The sequence below is a fragment of the Podarcis cretensis genome, assembly GCF_951804945.1.
Source record: "Podarcis cretensis genome assembly, chromosome: 7".
Taxonomy (NCBI): domain Eukaryota; kingdom Metazoa; phylum Chordata; class Lepidosauria; order Squamata; family Lacertidae; genus Podarcis; species Podarcis cretensis.
The window spans coordinates 15,067,914-15,093,880 of NC_137176.1; the positions used below are offsets into that span (position 1 = coordinate 15,067,914).

General features: G+C 41.7%; 1 protein-coding gene across 8 annotated transcripts in view; it reads left to right on the plus strand.

The window, feature by feature from the left end:
• The window catches only part of TRIO (trio Rho guanine nucleotide exchange factor), a 259,894-nt gene that overhangs the window by 167,673 nt on the left and 66,254 nt on the right, over positions 1 to 25,967 (plus strand). For all 8 annotated transcript variants that reach the window (XM_079984877.1, XM_079984883.1, XM_079984882.1 and 5 more), the window contains exons 27-34: positions 190 to 279; positions 3,239 to 3,331; positions 7,908 to 8,019; positions 10,564 to 10,754; positions 13,271 to 13,372; positions 14,343 to 14,485; positions 15,775 to 15,874; positions 24,924 to 25,167. In XM_079984877.1, coding sequence (XP_079841003.1) covers positions 190 to 279; positions 3,239 to 3,331; positions 7,908 to 8,019; positions 10,564 to 10,754; positions 13,271 to 13,372; positions 14,343 to 14,485; positions 15,775 to 15,874; positions 24,924 to 25,167 — 1,075 coding nt within the window. The remainder of the gene's footprint in view (positions 1 to 189; positions 280 to 3,238; positions 3,332 to 7,907; positions 8,020 to 10,563; positions 10,755 to 13,270; positions 13,373 to 14,342; positions 14,486 to 15,774; positions 15,875 to 24,923; positions 25,168 to 25,967) is intronic.

The window sequence follows — 25,967 nt, forward strand, 5'->3', positions numbered from 1 at the left end:
AGACGAACACACGTTTGTTAATAACATCTGAATGGATGAGTGTCAGAGGGCCTGATTCAGTTTTAACTTTATATTCTGACTTTTCTTTCCTCTTTAATTGCTCTTGCAAGTTTCCTTATCCTTTGCAAGATAAAGTTTGAATCAGATGTAACGTTTGGAAGAAAACGCTCAAAATTTGTGTTTTTGCAGGCAGATAAGTTCCAGATGTATGTGACTTACTGCAAGAACAAACCAGACTCTACCCAGTTGATACTGGAACACGCAGGTTCTTATTTTGATGTAAGTACCAGGACCCTTGTGCTTGAATTAATCTCTCACCCTTTTGAAAGTACAGTGGTACCTTGGTTTACGAACTTTATCCATTCTGAAAGTCCCTTCTTAAACCAAAACCATTCTTAAACTGAGGCACGCTTTCCCATAGCAGTGGGGGACTCAATTTGCAAATAGAACACACTCAACAGGAAGCGAAACATGTTCTACTTCCAAGGCAAAGTTCACAAACCAAAACACCTACTTCCGGGTTTGCAGCGTTCTTATTCCAAGTTGTTCATAGACTAAGCTATTCTTTAACCAAGGTACCACTGTATGTTTATGAATGAGACACCTCTGTCTCCGTGTGTGTGTGTGTGTGTGTGTGTGTGTGTGTCTTTTAGACAGTAGAAGTTCATAATGAGTTGAGCAATATCCTATTAATTGTTGATCATTTTTTAAAGTTACCAGCCTTCAGACTTTGTGATGCCTCGTCAAAAGGGGTGCTGCTATTATATTGTAAAGTTATTTAGCACCCACCAGCCACAGAACTTCTCTGTGAGTGGAATTATAAACTGCCCTGTAGTCATTCTATCCTGGACATTTTAAAATAAAATAAAAACAACTCAGCAAGAATATAATCAGTGTCCCTAGTTGTGTGTACACACACACATATATCAATATGCTGTTATTTCAACAGCTGGAGCAGAAATTGCTTTTAAAATACGGTGCTTAGGACAAGGCGCAGTATATCTCTGCCAGACATAAATGAAAGAAGAAATCTGCTTCTGGAATCACGAACTGCTCAGGAATACATATAGGGGCTTAAAACATTATATTCTGAGTATTATAACTTAGTCCAGCTGGTATAGAGTGAACAGATCACTATATTAAAAACTCCTACCAATGTGTTGGTACTGTAGTGAGTAGTGAAGAATAAACACACATTTTAAAAAGGCATAGTAAAGGTAAAGGGACCCCTGATCATTAGGTCCAGTCATGACCGACTCTGGGGTTGCGGCGCTCATCTCACTTTATTGACCGAGCAACGGGAGCTCACCCCATCGCGGGGATTTGAACCGCTGACCTTCTGATCGGCAAGTCCTGGGCTCTGTGGTTTAGCCCACAGTGCCACCCACGTCCCTAGATCAACCAAAGACCTGGTTAAAAAGGAACGTTTTTGCCTGGCGCTGAAAGGTGTATAATGAAGGCGTCAGGCGAACTTCCCTGGGGAGAGCATTCCACAGGTGGGGAGCCGCTGCAGAGAAGGCCCATTCTCATCTTGCCACCCTCTGGACCTCTTGTGGAGGAGGCACATGAAAAAGGGCCCAAGAAGATGATCTCAGGGTCCGGGTAGGTTCATATGGAAGCAAACTTGGGTGGTCAAGCGCCTATTACTTTGGATGTAAAATGGCTCCACCCACATATAAGATAACAGTTGCTCCTTAAGTATGCAGAAATGTGTTCGTTTTTAAATTAAAAGCAAAGGAGCAGGTGCGATGGACCCTAGAAGCCCAGTGAATGTCTCCAGGAAGTATGCAATGGCACCAAGAAGAGAAGTTCTTGAATTGTTTTGTTTCAGCCCCCAACAATTTAATACCATCTTACAGGCTTCCCACTGTGAGAACAGGATGCTAGACTAAATGGACTTTAGACTTCACACGGGCGCTTCTCTAAATGCAACCCACCACATTCATGCATTATTCTATTTGTTTTTGAAACTCGTAGCTCCCTCTGCTGGCTTTCAGGGTCTTCTAAAAGGTACAATAAGCAGTCCTTAAAACGGCAGATCGCACTCATAGGCCGTCGCCCTCCTATCCAACTCCCAATGTTCCCATTTCTGCAACCAGAATAAATACTGTAGAGGAATGGTTGATTATAGTTTCCTTGGAATGGATGAGAATACGATGCAACATGTAAATGAAAATAGTAAGTGTGCAGGTGGCTGTGGGATTTGGTATATCATATTTTGTGTGCGTTTTCTTTAGGCATGTGCGTGCTTAAGAAAATTATTTCATTAAAAAGGAATTAAAAGGAAGGTAGTCGAGGAGCTTACAACACCAAAGATAGAGACTGCAGGGTCTCAAGAGAGGAAGGGGCTTTTGGGAAAAGAATCTGAAAACTCATGCTAGGTTCTCATCATAACTGCAACACGTCTGAACATTTCTGTGTTATGCTGATGAAAAGCAAGTAACACTTGCTTTCTGTTAACACTACCCAACTTTCATGACATTGCACTATTAATATATTATTATTATTATTATTATTATTATTATTATTATAAATTTTATTATTTGTACTCCTCCCAGCTGATTAGGTTGGCCGAGCCAACCAAGAGTTCTGTGTATTATTTCTTTAGTTGCCTCTGTCTTTTTTCATCCTGCCCATGGTGGGAATTCTAGTAAATAACGCTCTTCATAATGAGTGGCTTACTTGCCAGCCATAGTTCTGTTTTCTGTGAAAGAGGTTACAGTCCTGTTTGCACTTGGATAACCCCCATGGAACTTAGTGGTGCCTCGCAAGACGAAAAGAATCCGTTCCGCGAGTCTCTTCGTCTAGCGGTTTTTTCGTCTTGCGAAGCAAGCCCATTGACGGCTTAGTGGATTAGCGCTATTAGCGGCTTAGCGGCTTAGCGGCTTAGCGGCTTAGAAAAAGGGGAAAGGGGAAAAAAACCGCACGAACTCGCAAGACATTTTCGTCTTGCGAAGCAAGCCCATAGGAAATTCGTTTTGCGAAGCACCTCCAAAACGGAAAACCCTTTCGTCTAGCGGGTTTTCCGTCTTGCGAGGCATTCGTCTTGCGGGTCACCACTGTACTTGCTTTTAACTAAACAAATGTAAACTCCACCTACAAATTGTAAATGGGCTTTGGATCTCATAATACAGATGCATAACTACTGTGAGATCCGCTCCCATTCTTGAAACAGAGAATGTTGCAGCAAACTTTCTAAGTTGGCTACTACTCTCATATATTTTTCTTTCCAACACAGGAGATACAGCAGCGGCATGGGCTAGCCAATTCAATCTCCTCATACCTTATTAAACCTGTCCAGCGGATAACAAAATATCAGCTTCTTCTAAAGGTAAGCACCATTTTCTTATTGGCAAAGCCCCCAGATGTGTGGGTGGGTTCCTTTTACACTCAAAAAGATGCTGCTTCAAACATCTTATGTATCTGAGTGTGGATACTGAGGTACAAAATAGGATTATTGCGTCAGTTATGAAGGACATAAATCCTTTACTCTTTAAAAAAAGGGTGATAAATTGTCATAGGGTTCTTTCAGAAAGTACATTTGTAAAGTGCACTGCTGCAGTCTACACTTCGTGCAGGAAACACGATTCCCAGAACATGCACAGCAGTGCAGTTCTACATCTTGTACATGAATCCAGGACACCTGTCCAAACAGTGTATGCATGTATGTCTTCTATAGGTTATGTACTGCGTCCTGTTTTGCAAATGTTTGATGGGATGTACCAGGAAAAATAGAGCGGTGACGTTCGCCATGTGAAGCATATGTTCTGTGCTAAGTGGATTTTCAGGACCACATTTTGATTTAGGTTTTTAATGGCATTCAATTAAATGTTTTTAAATAATATATAACTTTTTTTAAAGCATAAGTGTTTGGGGATGAGGAAGATTAAACGTCTTTAATGAATAAATGAGGAGCTTCAATCCCATGCAGTTGTACTTTGGTTGCATTCTGACCCAAAGGGCCCCACTTGAAGCAATTTACAGCAAACCATAAAATACGAATTTAAAACAACAGTAAACAGCGTAAAATGTTCAGCAGCACAAAAACAAAGCGATCAGTGGGCAGAGAGCCAGACAAGGATCTGATCAGGGCGAACGGACCATTGAAGCCCCGTTTGATCTTCCTGAAAGATGCTTGATGAGCTTCTGGGGGGAGGAATTCCCAGAAAGCCCCACTCCCCATGCCGCCCTAGCAGATCCTGTTCCAAAGAGCTTAGTAGACAGGGAGAATCAGATAGGAGCAAGCAATGCTTTAAATACCGCACCCCAAACCATTTAGGACTTTAAAGGTGACATCCAACACTTTTGAATTTGTCTCAGAAACAAGCCAGGAACCAAGACAGATCAAATAATGTCAGATGTGCCTTTGGCATTTAATGTCCTCACTTGCTTCAGTCTCTAGCACTCTTCAGAGGCAGCCCCATGAGCGGAGCATTGCTGTAGTCCACCCTAGATGTGGCAGCGAGTGCAGGCATCTGATCTCCATTTGAGGCACAGTCTGTCACCCCCTTTTAACATATGCCGATCAGCATGGTTACATTGACCCCCGAGGCTGCTCCCACACTGGCCAGTGTGAACACTTTCCCAGCCATGCAGCTCCTCTTATTACAGTCATACCTTGGAAGTTGAACGGAATCCATTCTGGAAGTCCCGTTCGACTTCCAAAACATTCGGAAACCAAAGCGTGGCTTCTAATTGGCTGCCGGAAGTTCCGGCAGCCAATTGGAAGCCGCGGAAGCCCTGACATTCAGCTTCCAAAACTGCAGCATTCAGGAGCCAAAATGTTCGAGAACTAAGCTGTTTGAAAACCAAGGTACAGCTGTATAGTGTTTTGGGCATACAGGGCAAAGGGCCCATATTTTCAGACATGAGGCTAAACAAGCTGCTAAATGAACTTCACACGTTGTTTTAAAAAATTGTATACTGCCCTGTATCCGTGGTCTTGGGGCAGTTCACAATATACGAAGCACAAAATACAAAATAAAAATAATCAAAACAATAGAACAGCACTGATGTATACACACTTATAAACAACACACTTCCCAATAAAAGCCCCTAAACAATACTCCAGCCCGCAGATGGAAAAATCTAAATTAACATATAACATTTAACAACAATTTAAAACAACCCAACCCTCCAAATAAAACAGTACCCACACAAGTTAAACCCTTGTCCCTGTTAAAACAGTAATAATAATAATAATAAATTATTTATATCCCGCCCTCCCCAGCCCAAGCAGGACTCAGTAATTTTAACACAAGGGGACTGGCCCCACACCCTTGTTCCACCCTCGAAGTGCTGCCACCACAGAGACGACGCTCTTTGGTGTCTCCCCTTTGGCGGCGCCGGCCCCACCAGGAAGTTTTTACTTGGCAAGCAGCCACAGAAAAGTCAGTTACTGTGTCAGTCAATTCATGCAAGGAACGCCTTGCTTGGCAAGGTTTCCTTTGGTTTGTGAAGTCGTCGGGAGGAAAAGTCAAGGAAGAACTGGGATTCATCCCAGCTGGCCTCTGAGCGTATGAAATCGAAAGGAAAAGTGCCCTTGTTTGGCTCCTCTTCCCGCCTGGACAAATCAGTGTGCCTAATAAAATCTAGAATATGTAATGGGAGACAACTAAAGGGGAACGTGCATAGCGTAATGCGTTCCTGCTCTTTCTTATTCACAGGCACTTCACTTTATTCATAAATTAAGTCTTGTTGTTTGCTTACAGGCTTGCCCCCACCTCTCTTTCATGGTTTTAATTAAACATGTTGCTTCCCTTCCCTTGCATCCCTCCTTCCTCTGTGTAGTCAGCAGCAGAGACGGATCCCGTCTTTCCAATATGCTTCAGAGAGCAAGGTTACTGCGCACCTGCTCAGCAGAGTGTCCAGGGACCCAAAATCCATTAAAAGCAATTAAAGAAGGCTTGGCAGATGGCAGAAGTTGTGTATGAATAACTAGGCAAGACACCTGTGAGCCTGCCCATGAATGAAATTGTCTACAAAATTAAATTTGTGACATCCAGGCAACTTTTCTGTTTGTATTAGATGCACTTAATTCATCTCCTTTGAATCCTTTTCAAGTGTCCCAGTTTGGGGGGACACACACCCCAAAGTAATCTAGTTTTTTTCTGGAATACATTAATAGTCCTTTGAGAAACCTCAGGCATTCTTTATACCGAAAGGCTGAGGTGCTGTTGGGTGAAGTTTTTACACTAGCCTCTTAGATAAAAGCAGTGGGGCTTGTTTATAATTAAATGATGGGGCAGAATTCTAAATGTGGGGAGAAATTCAGACCCGTGGTATAGTTGAGTAATTTTAAGACTTCAGGCTTAATGTCCATGATATTTTTTATTTTTGGGAGAGTGCTTTTTAAATGGCAATGGGAATCGCTTGGTTTGCTTAAAAACATGGTAAGATAACTCTACTGTGCCTTCTGTCCCCTGTTTCTTCCATTGAGTGAGTGGGGTCCTGAACTTCTGCCCCAGAGTCCTGCTCTGACAGGACCACTGCTTTGCACATTGATTTCCTGACATCCAATGCCCCTCTCCATCTGGTCCAATTAGGGTCAAGCTCAAATCCCTTTGGGACTGACCTACCAATTTCTGACCACAGTGCCAGCCTTACCTGCCATCTCTTTTTCCCTAACTTTTTGAGACACTTGGGGTGTTGGCACAGCATGCTGATATCCAGGCCCTGAGTTCTGGGAATGTGGTTATATGCTCCTAAATAGCATTCATGCAAAGTCTTGCCAGTAGCGTAACATTGCCCCATCCTGCTGTTCTCCATTTCCCCAGTAATTTGGGGAACAGCGGAGATCACACTGGGCTCTGCAGTAGGGACCTGATATGCTCCAGGTCTTCTTTGGAGAGTAGGTGAGTTTTCAGTTGTCTTGACATTCAGAAAAGTGGTCTGAATTATTTCCAAATGGTACTGGGGGCAGGATTTGTACATAACGCTGTTGACTTTTGTGCCAGTTTCCCCCCCCCCTGAAGTTTCCCCTTTTGTGACAGTTCTCAGGTGCTAACAAGCTTTACTGTTGGTTTTTGTGAAAGGAATACAGTGGTACCTCGGGTTAAGTACTTAATTCATTCCAAGGGTCCGTTCTTAACCTGAAACTGTTCTTAACCTGAAGCAACACTTTAGCTAATGGGGCCTTCCACTGCCGCCATGCCATCGGAGCACAATTTCTGTTCTCATCCTGAAGCAAAGTTCTTAACCTGAAGCACTATTTCTGGGTTAGCGGAGTCTGTAAGCTGAAACGTATGTAACCCGAGGTACCACTGTAGCGGGAGAGCAGAGTTTCCAATACTTAAGACTGTTTCTTAGCCTCCTCTGAAACCCTGGACATTGTGACCTATGGAGATGAGCCATAGCTGAGCAAAAGTGCATGCTTTGCACTAATAAGATCCCACATTTGAACACTCGTATCTCCAGTTAAAAGCTCCTGGATTACTTCCACTGGGAAGGATCTCTGCCTTGAGGTCCTGTACAGTCACTACCAATCAGAGTAGACTGACTGACAGCATCACAGTTGGGGATTGTGATTCCATCTGACATCAGACAATCTCCATCCCCTGAAGGTTTCAAATGGGCCTTGAAGATTTTAGTACAGCCTTTAGCAGCTTACATTATCTTGAGTTTCAGAGCCAGTATTTTCACCTGATTTTGCTAATTTTATATTATGCTAGATCGGTGTCCGTCCTCTTGTCATACAGTAATGTTCTGAAATCTGTTTTGAGATTCACATGGTGGAGTTTTTTGTATTATTTATTGAGGCTTGAATTGTATTCTATTGTATGTTTGATCTGCGGCTTGTAAACCACTTTGGAAATAATTTTTCTTTGAAACGCAGTATACAGATTTGTAAAAACAGAGAGATCCAAGCGTGATAAGCACTGTAATAAATGATTCTGTTGTCTTTGCAGGAGCTGCTCACCTGCTGTGAGGAAGGTAAAGGAGAAATTAAAGACGGCTTAGAAGTGATGCTAAGTGTGCCAAAGCGAGCAAACGATGCCATGCATCTCAGCATGCTGGAAGGTAGGGTCCAGGGCATTCACTTTGCTCTGTGAAAACTTATTTCTAAGAACTCAGCAGCAGCTCTGGGTAAACACCTATTTACAGGACCGCCTGTGGCAAGCAAAAATCACCTCCAGGTGACCAGGGAAGGTTTTGTAACCTGGAAAACAGCTTTAGAAATTGTGATTGCCATTGCTCCAACCACACTGAAATAGTCTGCTGGACCATGAGGTTCCACTTCCACAGTCTGTGTTCAGGTTGTTCATACATTGGTAATAGGGAAGGCCTTTTTATTGTACAACTCATTTCTTACCAGTAGAGGGATATGCAACCAGATAATAAGAGATCAGGCCCATGGTGAAATCACTAAGCAGCCAGTTTGTGGCACACAGTCCATTTATATTCAAACAGCATCTTGGTTGTGGTAGAATCATCACCAAATTACTACTTTGAAGTGAATTTTGAGGGTTCTGCGGAGGAGAAATTTATGTAGGTATTTCATTGGTCAATTAAAATATTTGTTATAAGTATCAAAAATGTGTGTGATTGCTGCTTTTTTCATCTTTTACAATGACAACCAGTAGAAGGGTTTTGTCTTTAATAACGTACCTGGTCAATGCTTTCTAGAATATTTCATCTTAAATCTTTATGTTGACCTTCCCATAACTTGAGTTCCTGCTTAAAAGATGTCACGTGTTCAGGGTTGTTGTTTTTTAAAAAACTGATGGCCTCTGATTGAAAAACCACCTTTCGCAGTTACATTTTATGTGAATTATGCCTGTCTGCATGCTTAGTTTTTTGAAAGTTTTTTTAGTTCAAAAATGAACTTTTTTGGAAACCTTTTCCTCAATAAACAATCACTTACCTAATAAACCTTTTATTCTTGCTTTCATGGTCTGTCACTTTGCACAGTTTCTAAACCCTGAGTAATTCATATCAGTAGTAGTTTGTGAGGCCTTTACTACCACATATTTAAGCAGAAATGTTGCAGTGACCATGAAGTCTAGTATTAGTAGTTGCCTTGTCAGGAAGCATGTGGGCAGGCTTTATGGAATATTCCAATATTTCTTTTACACAGGTCAGCCTTTTAAACAAGCTCTGTTGAACATTTGCATAGTTGACATGTTGACATCTCAAGTGAAAGCATTTCCTTTTAGGAGCTGATTTCTGCGGCTCCAAATCCATCTGTTGATACTTGTGTCCTTTGATGGATTATATATTAGACTTTATTAAAGTGAACAGTTCCTTACTACCATATACATACATTTTCAGTTTGGCAAGGCAGGGATGGAAGCGATGGAAATTGTGTTTCACTATTTCAAGCCGGTTCTGTCTTTGGTTGATGCTCTTTGGAAAGTATAAAAAGCTTCAGCCACGTTAAACCATTGGCTTGTCTCTTTACTGTTGCCTGAATACCTTTTATATGGAGCTAATAAATGAAAGCATCTCCCACTTAATAATAGGGAATGAACTTTTAAGTAATCATGATTGATTCCCCTTATTTTCACAGCTCTTTTATGGGTTTGTAAATTCAAGGTAGCAGCTACATTCCAAATGGCTATTTGGGAGACACTAGTTTTAAGAACTGCTACATGAAGCCATATTAGCTTTTCTAAAGAGGCATTGTATTTATGCATGCAGTCCATCCCTAGCAGGTTGAAATGAAGCACAATTTTGGAAGTTCTGGAACCATTTTTGGTTGAGAATCAGTTGAGCCAAAACTGTTACAGTGGTGCCCCGCAAGACGAATGCCTCGCAAGACGGAAAACCCGCTAGACGAAAGGGTTTTCCGTTTTGGAGGTGCTTCGCAAAACGAATTTCCTATGGGCTTGCTTCGCAAGACGAAAATGTCTTGTGAGTTCCTGCGGGGTTTTTTCCCTCCCCCCCCCCCCATTTTGCTAAGCCACTAAGCTGCTTATCAGCTGATCCGCTAAGCCGCTTATCAGCTGATCCGCTAAGTCGCTTATCAGCTGATCCGCTAAACCGCTAATAGCGCTAATCCGCTAAGCTGTCAAAGGGCTTGCTTCACAAGACGAAAAAACTGCAAGACGAAGAGACTAGCGGAACGGATTCTTTTCGTCTTGCGAGGCACCACTGTATTAGAAATTTCCATTGCAAAGTAGCTTGTAATCACATTTTTTGGGGGGGAGGAGGGAGAGACAACTTCATTGAAGTTTTGCAAAATGGAAACATTGTTTAGTGTGAAATTAAATGCTAAATAATACATTAAAATATGTTGGTAGCTTTATTGAGTACTTACGAGACTGTAACAAAGTATTGAGGCAGGGTACTTCCAATTCCGCTTTTTTAGGAAAACCCCTGCAAGGACATGTTGATTATGTAGTTTACTTATCTTAGAGGTACCTAGCTTGTCCATCATTAATAACCTTATCATGGGGGGTGCATTAAAGGCTTCTGAGGAAGTCCAATGGTTTCCCAGAACTAGTTCAAAAACTGCTAAGGTAAGAGAGTGTAGGAAGCTTTGTCACTAAAATAGAGCTTTTTGGCTCCCCACCAGCCTCCATTTCTCTTTGCTTCTTTCAACTGTTCCAACTTTCTTCCTAGGTTTTGATGAGAACATTGAATCTCAGGGGGAGCTCATCCTTCAGGAATCCTTCCAAGTGTGGGACCCCAAAACTCTCATTCGTAAAGGTCGCGAGAGGCACCTTTTCCTCTTTGAGATGTCGCTGGTCTTCAGTAAAGAAGTGAAGGACTCCAGTGGGAGAAGCAAATATATCTACAAGAGCAAATTGTTTGTAAGTTTGAAGCGAAAACCCAGCCAAATCTAGTTATTAACGACAAGCAGATGGGCTCGGATGTTGCAACCATGCAGAGCTTTTCGGTATAGTGTGTCACTACCCTTCCAGGCTTTCCTTCCAGGCTGGAGAAAGGAAAAGAGCCATTTGAAGGTTAACTGTTTGCTGTAATAGGGCCATACTACTTGGCAGCTGTAGAGAAAATGACAAATCTTGCAAATCCAAGGGGAAAGATAGCTGAAGGAGCTCAGATCCATTTCAGAGGCCTCATTCTCTGCACATCACTGACACGGACTGGCTGGCCCAGTTGCTAGCCAAACACTTGGTTGTGGCCGCTCAAAGCCTGGCCAATTAACTTCAATCTTCATTACTCCAGTTTTGAAGCTCAGACACATGGTGCTCTCCAGACGCCATTTTGCCTCTAAAGAATCAACAGCTTTTTAAGGAAACTTTTAAGCTTTTTAAGGGTGGAGCGATGGATGTGAGAAGAACTTGGGCAAAAGGTGTAGGGAGTGGAAGTTAGTTATTTGCAGTCTCCTCTAATGGACTGATGTGGAAAGGGAGTGGCTTCTGTTTTTCTCCTTTTTTTTTGCAGATCAAGTGAGAAAATTGGGTATTTTAGGGTCTTTCTTTCTCTTATGTTCTGATGAGGATTCCTACTTTTTTAGGGGGTTCCATACGGTTTTACAACTTTGTGACAAGCTATAACAGAGCAGGTGGAACTTGGTCATATCGTTTTAAATGTCCAGGGATGGAGAGATTGTGCTGTAGTCCTCATCTAATAAAGTGAAAAGCTTTCCAAGTGCCCAAATCCAAATAACAATTCTTCCTTTGTGGAAATCATCAATTTTTGCAGATCCAAGGCAGACGTCTATTAAGAGCTGCAGTTTTTCCTTGTGCATTTCTGACAATTCCAATGTCAATGACTTTCAGGGAAAGTCTTCCTCCAATGGCCATTTCAATGCACAGATTCCCCCCCCCCCCCCCCGTGGAAAGGGCCTTTAAATGTACCTGCTTAGAAATGGGTTCTGTATTGTGATTCTTAATTGAGAAGATTGTGGGTGTCATTCCACATAATTAAAACACCTCAAATTTATTAATAGTTGGATGATTTGAGTAGTACACAGGTATTTTCAGAGTGTCCAATGGAAAACATATGGTGGTTTATGCCCTTTCATTGCAAAAGGAACTAATATTAGTGTCGGAAGCCAGAATGAGGGAGCTGAAATACACTGAAACAGTCACATATGCACCTCCTCGCATGGTTCTACAACTGTGACCTAGAAATAGACCCAACATTAGACAGAAGAATTACTTCAGGGCATAGACTGCCAGTCATGCCAATTTGCGTGAAAGCTTTTGACTGATGCAACCAAACATGATAGCTTTTGTCCTAAACCAGGATTTGACCTAGAGCTTTCAAAGGAAGAGACTCACAAATTTATTCCACTGAACCATGTAAAGTGAGAATGATCTACAACCGATTGTCAACTGCAGCATGTCAAAGAACAAAATCCAGACATGTCATCTTTTGGCTTTTGAAATTATTCCAGGGTTCTGCTTTATGTCCAGAATTATTGATAGAGCCTCTCTTTGTCCTATGTAGAGTTAAGATCCTGAACTACTTTATTCTGCAGTATCCTGTTTGACAACTGAAACAGAATGCAGAAAAAAAGTAGAGAAATAAACATTCCTAGAAGGGGGCTACAGAAATCTTCTGAAAATGCCAGAGTACTGATTGACACCCACTCTCACGAGAGAGAGAAAATACACTCTAACAATTTTATAGCTAACTATAACTGTGATCCTAATATGTAACTACTCATAAATAAGTCCTATTCAGTTCACTGGGGTAAGTGTGTATATGATTGCAGTCTAAACCGAAGCATTTTTGGATAGTCTTTGTCCCAGTAATGACAAAGTAGATGAGAAAGGAAGGTAATTATTGAAGCTTACTATGATACTCAACCTATCATAAAACACCCTATAAATCAGTAACTGACATCACCTGCTCATTCTTTTATCTCAAAGTAGCAGGATTCTGAGATTAGCAATTGGAAATTAATTACTGTCAAGCAATACCTGTGTCATGTTTAACGAGCTGTAGCTTTCCCAAAATCACCAACCTCTGTCCATTCAGAGCATTCAAAAATACAGTAGAATTTTAGCAATAGCTTGGTCAGATCGCAAAATACCTTTTATTTAAGATTATGGCAGAGCAGACATTAGAAATCACTTAAGAAGTATTTAGTGTTCTTGACTAAGGGGGGGGGGAGGACAGACTGGCTGGGGAAACTGGCTGGGCGGGGTATAAATAATAAATTATTATTATATAATAATTATTACTGAAGGTTGGCCATGGAATATGGATAAAATACAGGGCTGTTGTCAACAGGAAACCAGTCAGGGAACAATGGAACCAATTGTTGTTTGTCTGAAAGGGCATTGACCAGAAGCATGCCTATGACTATTCTAAAAATCTGAATTATATTCCTCTAATCTCTTCTGATTTTCAGACCTCAGAGCTGGGTGTCACAGAGCACGTGGAAGGTGACCCTTGCAAATTTGCACTCTGGGTTGGTAGGACTCCTACTTCAGACAACAAAATTGTACTAAAGGTAACTGTGGCGTGTACGGATACTCTTTAAGTGTGTGTGAAATCATTTTTGAATAACTGTCCCCCCCTTCATCCGGCCTGCAGAGCACATTACCAACAGTTCTGAGCCTTACACATGAATTCGGGGTTCAGAAAGATGGCTTCGAGAGGAAAAGAGCAAGCAGTTGAAATGTCCTGCTGCATTATGCTTTAACTGTCATTGAAATTCTACTCAATATTGATCCATAGCAGATTCCAATGTATAGTTAGCAGAGTAAAAACTTAAGCACGTTGCAGGATTCTGCCAAAAATAGACCAGAGGCAATTAATATTTCATCCAGCAGAGCTTTACTGCTACTGAAGGCAGATGAACATAATGGTCACAAGTCCAATACATTCAGGATTGGCACTGTCCATAAGAAAACCAGTTGCAGCAGACTTAACTTAAGCTTACAATAACTTACAATAAGTCTAAACCTTAATACTATGTACAGGACACTACACCAGCAGGAAAAGAGATAGAAAGAGAATGTGAAGACCAGGCTCCTTCTGGCCTTACTTTTATAGTCGGCATGACCTTGACAGAAGAGATAAGATAACCAGTTTAAGCCAGCTGTACTCTGCTTCTCTGAAGGAATAACCCAAACATCACGCACCTTCTGCTTGTTTCTTTCACACAGAAAAGCTTCCAGAACCCTCTTGAATTAAGTAGAATAAGAAAGATCTCTACACATCAGATCAATACTTTCTGCACTAAGAAATGCAAACTGACATTAACTCTGTGTGCAAACCAGGCAACTGTATGAAGTATAATATGAACATCTCTTTTTCACAACTACTGTAATATAATTAAGAAATACCATTTTGCAAATCTAAACCATGAATATACTACTGTAAATGACACAACCAGGTTTGCTTCATCCCTCCTTCATACATGGAGTTGACTAGTGAAGGTAACATAAAAAAAATAAGTTGCTTATTTTGTCTTAAAGGCCTCCAGTATTGAAAACAAGCAAGACTGGATCAAGCACATCAGAGAAGTAATACAGGAAAGAACGATTCATCTCAAGGGAGCTTTAAAAGAGCCAATTCATATCCCCAAAACTGCACCAACAACAAAACAGAAAGGAAGAAGGTTAGTAACTGCAGAGAATGTCAAGGTGTACACTTCCAGCCTGTCATTCATGATATTTGTCTCAAATGTATGTAAGGCTGAGCTCTTTGGGAAACATGATTATTTTTTTATATTGCTAGTTAGATCTCAGTACTGAACTGTAAGTTCTTCAAATAATTACACAGCACAGAAACTTGAGCACATGCATTATTTTGTTGCATGCTATTCAGACCCTTATTTTAAAAGTTGCTGTGCTTAGCTTTTGAAGAAGTTGACACATGTCAGATGTACTAAACAAACAAGCAAGCAAGCTGCTGACACTGTACTGAAATGTATCGCATAGCAAATTGCAGTCACCAAATGTCTGGCTCCGTAATTTCAGAATGCACAGGTTTAACACATTAGCTCCCTTTATTTTGGGAAGTATGGGGGGGGGGGTGAGTGGGATGTGGCTTGGAGAATGTGCATAAATTGTCAACCTAAACAGGGATTTTTGTGCTTTCCCCAGATCATAATCTCCTGATATATAGTAGTCAGTTTGTGCTAATAGTGATGGACAAAGGAATTTATTCATTTCATATATGCCAAGATCAGTATACTCTCCAGTGAGCATTGTAAAAACAAAACACCTCCTCCCTTAGGCTCACTATTTGTATGGATTTTCTGTACCTTCATGTAAACTTGCAGTTGATAGTGTTTGTGTACATTCTTTATCCAGTTTGCATTATCCATACATTATAGATTAACCACAATCGATTTTAAAACTAAGTGATGTAACTAAAAGTACAACGGCATGTTTGATTTTCTTCTCTTGGATTTTGTGTAGCATATTATTGGCCTCCTATTTGAATGTCACGGGTCACGGGTGGCGCTGTGGGTTAAACCACAGAGCCTAGGACTTGCCGATCAGAAGGTTGGTGGTTCGAATCCCCGCGACGGGGTGAGCTCCCATTGCTCGGTCCCTGCTCCTGCCAATCTAGCACTTCAAAAGCACGTCAAAGTGCAAGTAGATAAATAGGTACCGCTCCAGCGGGAAGGTAAACAGCGTTTCTGTGTGCTGCTCTGGTTCGCCAGAAGCGGCTTAGTCATGCTGGCCACATGACCCGGAAGCTGTACGCTGGCTCCCTAGGCCAATAAAGCGAGATGAGCACCGCAACCGCAGAGTCTGTCACGGCTGAACCTATTGGTCAGGGGTCCCTTTACCTTTTACTATTTGAATGTCTGCTTTTGTACATCGAGATGAATATTAGCATCACCCTACACAGAAAATGTTTTTCCAGCTAATGACTCTTAACTTCCTGTGTTTTTAGAGATGGAGAAGACTTGGATAGTCAAGGAGATGGAAGCAGTCAGCCAGATACTATTTCAATTGCTTCACGAACCTCCCAGAATACACTAGACAGCGATAAGGTAAGACAAAAGTATAATTAGGTTTTTGGTAAAAGTTTGCTTATGCCTTTTTTTTTTCTATAATCATTGGCAAGTGATAGCTGTGACTGGCTTTACATTACCTCTTCATATTTGGGAATCATGCATGATTTTTTCCTACAGTGGGTCAAAATGCCACATGAATGGGCGTACAGAATTCATAGGCTCGAAATCCGATCTTCATGTACCTAAGAATGGAATTGTATGTTTGCTTTACTTGCTTTTATATCCTGTTCTTCCTCAAAGTAATGTACAGCTGTTTACATATGGTTCCCAGGTGGTGTGCTGTCCAGACATTGCTCATGGCCCCAACCCTTTAGTTTCAACAGTCAAAAACCGTACAATGGTCTTCACACCATTCCCTGGGCCAAGATAATGATCTGTGCAAAAGGACTCTAGCTACTCATCTTTTAATAGGTCTCGTGGATGCTTTCAGTGCAGCTGTATATAAAATATAAGAGGATATTTTCACATTCCCCAGTAAATCAATTCCTAAGTTTCTCTAGTTTATGGTTTCCTTTTGTTCAGCTTGGGCCTTAACCTAGTACAGTCATACCTTGTTTTGCAACCAGGATCCATTCCGGAGCCCCGGAAGCTAGACGAAAAGGATGTACAACAAAGGGCCACTCTGCACGTGCATGCGGAGCAGTTTGCGCTTCTGCGCATGCACTAGCTGCAAACCCAGAAGTATCCCATTCCGGTACTTCCGGGTTTGCTGCAAACGGTCAGCGAAATGGACGCTTGATGAGGCGGACTCAGAACAAGGTACCACTGTATGCAAAGTTTTTGGTTTCTTCACATAGGCGTTGTTGAGCGCTTCCATCACCGGAAAGCAACTTTTCTTCTTAGAATTTGCATCAGGGGATGGTTGTCGGAAGCAAAACTTATTTTTCACTATGTAATTGAAAGGTTTGGAGGTGTGGATCAGCTGGCCTGATCCACAGCTTTAAAAATATTTACAGGCATTCTCCTCTTCTCTCTGCCCTCCGCAGCTCCCCTGCATACAAAGAGCTAGCTTGAAAAGGGAGAGCTTTGAAGGTGCATATTTATTTTTTCAGACTGACAGCCAGTCCAGTACAGGGTCTTTGCAGCCTACCCATTGCTGGGCAGTCTTACACCTGAGAAGTAACCCTTCTGCCTTCCAGTATTTTGGCTAATAACACACACAAAAATTAAGATTACTGGTAGGTGCATTTTTATTAAAATTGTGCTGTTCGAATTATGTACAGTTTAATGTTAAATTCAATGTATTGGACTACTTCTACACAGACTTCTTCTGTTTGGCTAATTAATGGCACCCTGCAATTGTACCTTTGAGGCTCAACGTTCACTGCAAAATTTATGACTCCAGGCCTAGCCTTTCCGTGTTTGTGTCAATATTTGGACACTGCCAGGATACCTGAGAACTATCTTGCCACAGGCAATTCCAGGGCAGCAAATCTGTCACCTGAGTGTCACAGTGTAAAATTATTATAAATATCTTTTCTGGCATCACTGTGCCAGTAGCAAAGGTGAGATTTATTTGTTTGCTTATTTGTTTTGGAACAATGCTGTCAGAGAAACTATGTCAGTTCTGTGTAGGAAAAACCTCTTTTTAGTTTTCAGTCGATGATAGGACCAGTAGATGATGCCGTGACATGATAAATTTAGACCCTTGGGAATCGCCTAGCTTTTTTCATGGAAAGTAAAGTTTTCCTCCATATCCTCAGGAATGTTGGATACAACTTTGAGCACAAAGCGCTTCATAAGGAAGATTTTTCAAGAAAGGGCCTTTATGGGTGCACAAGTATTTATTATTTGTGCTGAATTCACATAACCGCTCATTCTGAAATCCTACACCTTTGACTCAATATTACTGTGCAAGCAAGGGGCAAATAAAAGATTCAAGTGACAAGTCCTCCTGGTAAAACAGGGGCTCAACTTTTATCTTAAGCTTGAGCCAGTAAATAGTACATTATTTCTGGTCCACCTGGGTGAGCAAAGTACATAGGGCTGGAGACTCAGCTACACAGCTGCAAATAAAACACTTTAAATGTGTTGTAAAGTGCAATATACAAATGTGACACTAGGGGGCAACAGTGAGCTATGTATTTTTTAAAACTTTTTTTACAGCGTTTTCAGAGCGTTTTTTTCTATGTGTGTAGATTCCACCTTGGTGTGCACAACTAGTAGAGTAAGTAAGTACTAGTTGGCTGCACCTGGTTACCTTATGAGGGTAGCAGTGTGTAACAGAGCTAATGCAGCTGAATGATGTTTGGATAATTTGCTGTGCAAGATGTTGTACACTACATCATTATTCTGATATGAAGGCTTTACTGAGAACTTAATGGCTCCAGAGTAGATTTTTAGTTGACAAATACACACACACCTCGAAATAATGTTTTAACAGGGGCTGACAAGCTTGTGACCCTCCAGATGTTGTTGGGATTAAAGCCACAAAGGAGGAAACTAAGAACTCTTTATTTTGGGAAATCTTTTTACATATATAAATCATAATATGTGGCTTACTGTGAGTACGGAGGCAAGATGCCTATGTGTTTTCTAGAAAGGCAGTGTGGAGGGAAACCTGGACAAAGTTTCTGAAGCTGTGATTTGCAAATTCATTAAAAGTTGTGAGGTTAAACTGGTATTTAATTTCATTTTTATTATTCATTAGAAATATTTATAATCTACCGTTCAGCAGAAAGTCTCAGGGCAGAAAGATGCATCGTCCAAACCAACGGTTAAACACTAAAATGCAAAATCCAATTACAAAGAAAACCAACGACCAAAACTCAAATGCCCACTTCACCTCACTTTTCAATTTTTCATATTTGTTTCCGCATTACTGTATTTAGGATGTTCAAATCTTTGTTATGCAGCTTATCAGCAGAATGTTTATGAAGTGATGAGCGAAATCTAATTTTTTGATTTTGCAGGATGAGGAAGTAATGAGGTGGATTTGGATTTTCGATCGTTTCACTTTTGTTGTGATGCGAGCCGCTTTGGGCATATTCGTAGGGGAAAGCAACGTACAAATAGTAAATAGTACATAAATAATAAACCTAAAAAGCTGAATAAACTAACCGCTAACTTGCGGTTAAGAAATATTGTTCAAAGCATCATACAATAAAGACTAAAAACAAGAGTCTTACAATAAGTATAATCTCCTTAGCATCTATTAACAGATACCAAAACTCCCATAGAAATGTATCTAATTATTTTCAGGCCCATAGTACTAAGATGGGACTGCCCTGATGAAGGCTCAGGCCTTCTTTTCATGCTTAATGGCACAGACCTAGTTTCCTCAGGAAGGTGGTTAATTCCTTTTAAAACCCAGATTGGTTCAGTTTATGAGTTTCGCTTTTGATGGGGGCTAGATGCATTTAAACTGCTATTTTTATTTGCTCCGCAGCAGTGCTGTGCTTCAGTTTTGCTTCCCTCCTCCTTTCCACTTTCTGTATCACAATTGCTTTGATGTTTTATGAAACTTTGAAGGCCATCTGTGGCAGAAACGCAACATACACACTTTGTAGATTAAGTGAAGTGGTGGGAGAGCCTGGATGAGGCATGGGTCTGCAGATGGCGGTTAAAAAATAAACTGTTTGCCACATGCTAATTTGAGGCATGACACTAATAGTAAAATGTCAGCATCTTCCAAAGGGCGGTGATGCTTGCTGCCTTGTAAATCGGCAACTCAATCTGTCACTTTTTTTGTGTGTAATAGTTTTTGGGACTTCTCTGAAGTGTTGCCTTATGCTTCTTCTTTTTCCCCCCGGTTGGTAAATCATACACAATCATGAGCAGCATTTCTTGGGTAATCTGTACATTCAAAAGACAAAATAGGGCTCGTAAAGAAGCCCTGTTTCTCTTGAACTTCGGAACTGACCCCCTTGAAATAGCTGTTTATTGGGCTTGCCTGAGAGCCACAGCAGCCGTATATTTTAGGATCTTATGTATGGTGTTCGCTCTCGCCCAAGTCAAATTTTGCCTGGCGTGCTCTGGTCCACGGGGTCACGAAGAGTCGGACACGACTAAATGACTAAACAACAACAAAGTCAAATTTTGAAGGTTGGGATTTGCATGTCTCTTTATGAAAGCAACCATCAGCTTTGCATGGGCTCAGAAGCACTTGAGGTACCCTGATTGTTGTTGTGTTTTTTTACACATGTTGGCAGCCCTAGGGTTGCATTCTCAGTGCTAACAACAGGAGCCACTTTTCCATAAGTGTATGGGAAAATGTCCCCTCCCACACTGCTTGCAGCATGGTATAAGGTAAAGGGAGCCCTGACCATTAGGTCTAGTCATGACCGACTCTGGGGTTGCAGTGCTCATCTCGCTTTATTGACCGAGGGAGCCGACGTACAGCTTCCGGGTCATGTGGCCAGCATGACTAAGCCGCTTCTGGAGAACCAGAGCAGCGCACGGAAATGCCATTTACCTTCCCGCCAGAGCGGTACCTATTTATCTACTTGCACTTTTACGTGCTTTCGAACTGCTAGGTTTGCGGGAGCAGGGACCGAGCAACGGGAGCTCACCCCGTCGCGGGGATTTGAACTGCCAACCTTCTGATCGGCAAGCCCTAGGCTCTGTGGTTTAACCCACAGCGCCACCCACATCCCCGCAGTATGGTATATGAGGCCTAATATAAAAATCAGAGGAAGTGGATGCGACATGATCAAGATCTATAAGATCATGCATGGTGTGGAGGAAATGAACAGAGGGAAGATTTATCCTCTCTCACAGTGCTAGAACTCTGGGCCAACCAATGAAGTTGAATGTTCGAAGACTCGAGACAAACAGAACGAGGCATTTCTTCACACGGCACGTAGTTAAAATACAGAATTTACCACCACAGGAAGTAGTAATGGCCACTGTTGGACTTTAAAAACAGCCCTGTTTGGGGAAGTTTTTAATATTTAATGCTGAACTGTTTTTAACACTTGATTGGGAGCCGCACTCATCCCTTCTTCCTTGGTGGAAGGGGGAAGGGTGCCATTTTGTGGTTCTCCTCAGGTGCCAAGATGGCCGGGCTTCTAATAGTCTATTTTGAGCACTGGTTGTGGAACTAGGTGGATCTTTGAGCTGATCCGGTAGCCCTCTTCATCTTTTGCTAAATCCTCAGTGGTTAATAGTGGAGAGAGACGCAGAAGCTGTTAAGCACCTTAAAATTGCACTTCCTGAGCTGGATTCCCTGCCCTGGTGCATTTTCGATGCAATTTTATGCAATTTACTCATAAGTCAGTCCTGCTGTGCTCCATGAGGCATACTCCCCAGCGAATATGACTGGGATTGCAGATTTCCGGTCTTGAACCCTTCCTTCTCAAACCCCAAGATAAGTGAGCAAGGGTGGGCTTCCATCTGCCCTCCGAAATACCTCTTTGCAATGCACTGTGAAGAGCAAGCTTTTATCTTTATGGCGTTTCCCACTTTGATACAGCTTCCTCGGGAATGAGCATAGTATCTCTGAGGCAACAAGAAGCACTTTGAAATGCTCTTCAGTAAAAAGGCTTTCATAAGTATGTCTTTAATTTCCTTCTGTGTTTAAATTCCAGCTTGGCTGACTGACTACCTTGGGAAGGCTGTAAACAGGCAAATGTTTCGGTCAAGAAAATAGGATAAAGTTAATAATTCTGTCATGATTTTTGAGGTGTGCCTTTCACTTAGATAATTATAGAGCATAGTTCCCCCCCCCCTCCAGTTGCTGCTAAATTGTCAAAGGATACCAGTAGCACAGTAAGGTTCCATAATCTGAAATATATTCTCTCACACAGAATCCAGAAAATATATTTCCTTCTTAAAGCAAGCTTCTAGTCCTTATGATTTTTTTAAAAAGAAATTTGAAAAGGCTTTAGCAAAGCAAAATGATACTGCTCATGCAAATACCCTTCCGCTTGCTCTACTCAAACCTCTGCCATTGCTTAAAACTGCCATTTTCTTCTCAGTATTCCTCCCTTCTTGTACTCAAAGCTTCAGCTCAGCTGCCTTGTGTGTGAGAGAGACAATGGGTGCAGAACCCTCAAATATTGCACAATACTTCACTCAATGCATTTTATTTCTGGAAGGGCTCTGTGTTTGAGGGAAAGTTGAGGGAGGGAAAAGGGAGCTGAATGTGAAAATGGGGGTTGTAGAAAAGCAAATAGGAAGCATAGGACTGGATGTGAAGGTGGAATCGGGTGTGAGAGAGGCTGCAGAGGAGGAGACAGTGGCCTTGTAACTGGGTGGAAGGTGAAAGAAGGTCTTAGTAGTTGCTTTTTTTAATTTTTATAATAATCTTTTGTTAGTTTTCAATTGCATTCCAATAAAAGCCTCATTATAACAATACCAGTTTATAATACAATTATTAATACCAATCATTCAAATACTGAATTATATAATTTAGTTAAAGTGGCCCCCCGCATGCAAGATTTGATGGTTTTCCTTTTTTCTGGGTTCCAAAATCTTATTAGTTTCAATTACATTCCGGTCATAATAATAATCCCTTCTACAACAAATGCAGTATTAATAACTTCTATTTGTGTTGACACATTAAGTGATTTATAAAATTTCAAGTGAGGAACTCAAACTAGATCCTTGTTCTTTCTGTGTGTGGCAATTACTCTGTCCTTGGTGTTTCTTCCTGTCCTTGTAAGATGTCATGTTTTCCCTGATTGTTGCTGTTAATCCATCATGCCTTGGGTGGAGCTGATTTCCCATTTTTGTTCCAGAAAGTTCTCCATCACTCCATCATGTGCTTCATTGTTTTGCACCGAGAACTGTCCCAGTAAATAAGCTGTTTTCACCACTTTTCCTCTCAGCAAGGAGTGGTCTGTGGAACTGCAGATGACTCAATAAAGAACCTTATCAGTTCCTTGGCAGCTCATAGATGCCTTTCATCCTTCCTTCCAGCTGAAGATATATGACCACTTATCCTTCCAATTGTATTAAATTCCAAATCCTCTTAGAGTTATTCAGTTCACTTCATAGATACTAAAGGATGGGGAAGAGTCAGTTCTAAGTTTCCATCGTAAACCTTTTGCAAAATAGAGCTTCCCTCCCTTTTTCCTCCCCCCCCCCTGTTTTTCCACACACAGTTCCATTTGAAGATATATTCCATATTTATAATCCAATTTCCTCCATCCTCGCTTGTACAATTATAATTTGAATTAACATTCAGAGGAGGGTTGCCGAATCATAAGTGTAGAGAAGAAAACTTTAAATAAAGAAACCGTAGACTTCCCTCCCCCCACCACCATCTTTTGCACCGAATGAAGTCTTATCTCAAATTCAAACCTTAAAGTCCTTGCAGTTGGTTTGTTCCGCACTTTGTGATCTCATCTGTTCTAGCATGTGTGTCTGTACATTAGTCCAAATTAAGCTCTAATTAACAAGAGAACCTCTGCTTCTTAATGGCGGCATTGAAGGGTTTTCGGCAGGAAAAGTGCTTTTGCACTCAGCGCCTCCCTGCCCCCCGCATCCCATGCCAGAGCGAGAGCCAGGTACCAAGACAAACTGCGAGTGAAGTGTGTTTCCCCCATCCCTAGGGCGGAATTTGCAAGGATGATTTACCCTCAATCACTCTTGTTTTTCCTTCATCAACGATCTCCTGCTGTCGTGGGGGCTGCCTCCAGTAAGGCCTGGAGGAACCGGAAGCCCTGGTCTTAGACATTGCAGTGTGCAGTAGGAGGAGGAAGAGGCAAGAGTGGTCTGTGTGCAACAGGGGTGTAAAGCAGGGCTGCAGAATACAAGACATGGCTTCAGAAATGGAGTTAGGAAGTGGAACAGTGAGGGCAGTAGTTGAATAGGGTTGGAGGCTCTAGGGGGTTAATGTAGGGGTGATTGTTGAGTGGAGGAAGCAGGGGTGCACCCCCTAGTTATACATACAAAGGACCTGCCCTAAGTCCCCCCTCTCCCTTCCATCCTTGTTTTTCGTTTGCACTGCTTGTTTGGTTTAATACACCAGCGCCCAAACCTGCAGGAACGCCAGCTTCCCACGTGGAGACAGATGTGTTCCAGACACTTGCAGGTTATTTGAGCCTTGATCCTCCATGACAAAGCTGGTAGAGCCCAGTTTTGAATGATCTGTTATTCAGGCTGATATTCAGAATGTTCTGTTCGCAAAGTTGTCGGTGTGCATACGTTTGAGGGAGGCCTACGTTTTGACGTTTTGTGGTCAAACTCTAAATCAAAAAGGCCCTTTTCTCAGAGCCTTCGGGCGTACAGCTGTTTTCAATTGTTCCTGACTCCTATCTAGGGAGAGCCATAAAAATAAATCAGTGCCAAAAAAAAACTCAAGAGCTTTCCTTTGCCTCCCCCCTCCAGCCCCTCTCCCAGCCTCCCTTTGGCATAATTTTGAATGGACTGAGAGCAAATATATAAGAGAAGTAGGGTTGAGGTGGGAAAGGGCACCCCAGCTCACATTTAACAAGCGAGAAGGCAGCTTGTTTCTGAAAGTGTGCACCTCATAACTTGAGTAGAGACTGTCCAGAGAGACTTAAGTAGGAGCAGTATGATTAATTCCTGCCTGTGTCTTGACGGGTTCATGCTGATTTATTTTACTTCATTATGAGAAACATAAGGCTTCTCTTTACCTCCCCTCTCCCTCTTTCAGAACTAGGATTTAGGAAGCAAGGCGGGCAGGCAATGGTCATGGGAAAGCTCTGAGAGAATTGCAGACATCCTGAATAAAGTTGTGTCACACAGTGTGTGGAAAGGAAGGGAGGAATTGACCCAACTTTTTTTTAAAAAAGTGACTTCGTAGCAGATAGCTTCTTACGCTTTTCCTTAGCATGGCATATCAGTGTCCTTAATGACCAAATACATTTTCCTCACAAAATCGCCTGTGCCTTTCAGAGTTCAGAAATGACACCAACCGGTTTAACGAAATTGGCACAGTAAAATCACTTTCCTTGCAATGTGTTAGAACGTGGCCGAGAATTCCTTTTTTGCCTCTGCTTGTTTTATGAGCATTGTAAGAAATACTGAAAATATATTGATGTGGGTGGCATGCCCCACCAGAATTCGTAAGCCTACAGTACTAAAAATTTCTCTGTTTTGTTGGCTTCTTCTGCAGCTCTCTGGTGGGTGTGAGTTGACCGTGGTCATCCACGATTTCACGGCATGCAACAGCAATGAGCTGACAATCCGCCGTGGTCAGACAGTGGAGGTTCTTGAGCGGCCACACGATAAGCCTGATTGGTGCCTAGTACGAACCACCGACCGTTCCCCAGCTGCGGAAGGACTTGTACCCTGTGGGTCTCTCTGCATTGCTCACTCTCGAAGCAGCATGGAGATGGAGGGCATCTTCAACCACAAAGGTAGGAGAACAAGGACTTGGAAGTCATCTACCCTTATATTTCTCCATGTTTTGTTTATCAGTGCTCTGAGGGGGTCTTTAGAAATTGGTGCACGGCTTAGGAGTTACAGGGGTTCATGCCTGTTAAATGACCATCACCTCAGCCCTGCACATGTATTTTTTATTATTATTATTTTTAAATATTTTTATTAAGTACAAATTAGAAAACATACATGTTCACAACAAAAGAAAATACAAAAGAAAAAGAAAATACATCTAACCAAGGGGAAAAAAAATAGAGAATATTTTGTCTCTTTTCATATTTACAGTTATTTATACCTCTATAAAATGCTATTCACAATAAAGCAGTGAAATGAAAGATATCAGAAAAAAGAACAAAGAAAGAATAAAGAAGCAAAAGAAAAAGATCATAGGTGCAGCCCTGCACATGTATGATGAGACTCTGTGCACCATATTTTGTAGATTTTGGGTTGTGACCTTAAAGTGGAGCTTCACATAATTGTTGTCCACACTAAGTATTCCAACAGCTCCATGGGTGTGACAGATAAAATATGGGTGGTAATTTGGCTGTGCTTGTTGAACAGCCCTATCGGAGTGGTTGAAGAACTGCGGGACGTACCACGTAACTTCTCAAAAAATTGCAATAGTTCCACACAACTCCCAAATGTAAAAGCATGTATTGCCATGTAGCTAGATGACTAGGATCTACAAACTGAGAACCCTCCGACAGCTGCTAAGATCCCCTCTCCCAGTTCTCCCCTGTGAATTGCGGAGGAAAGGGAAAGGGTCTATTCACAGGTT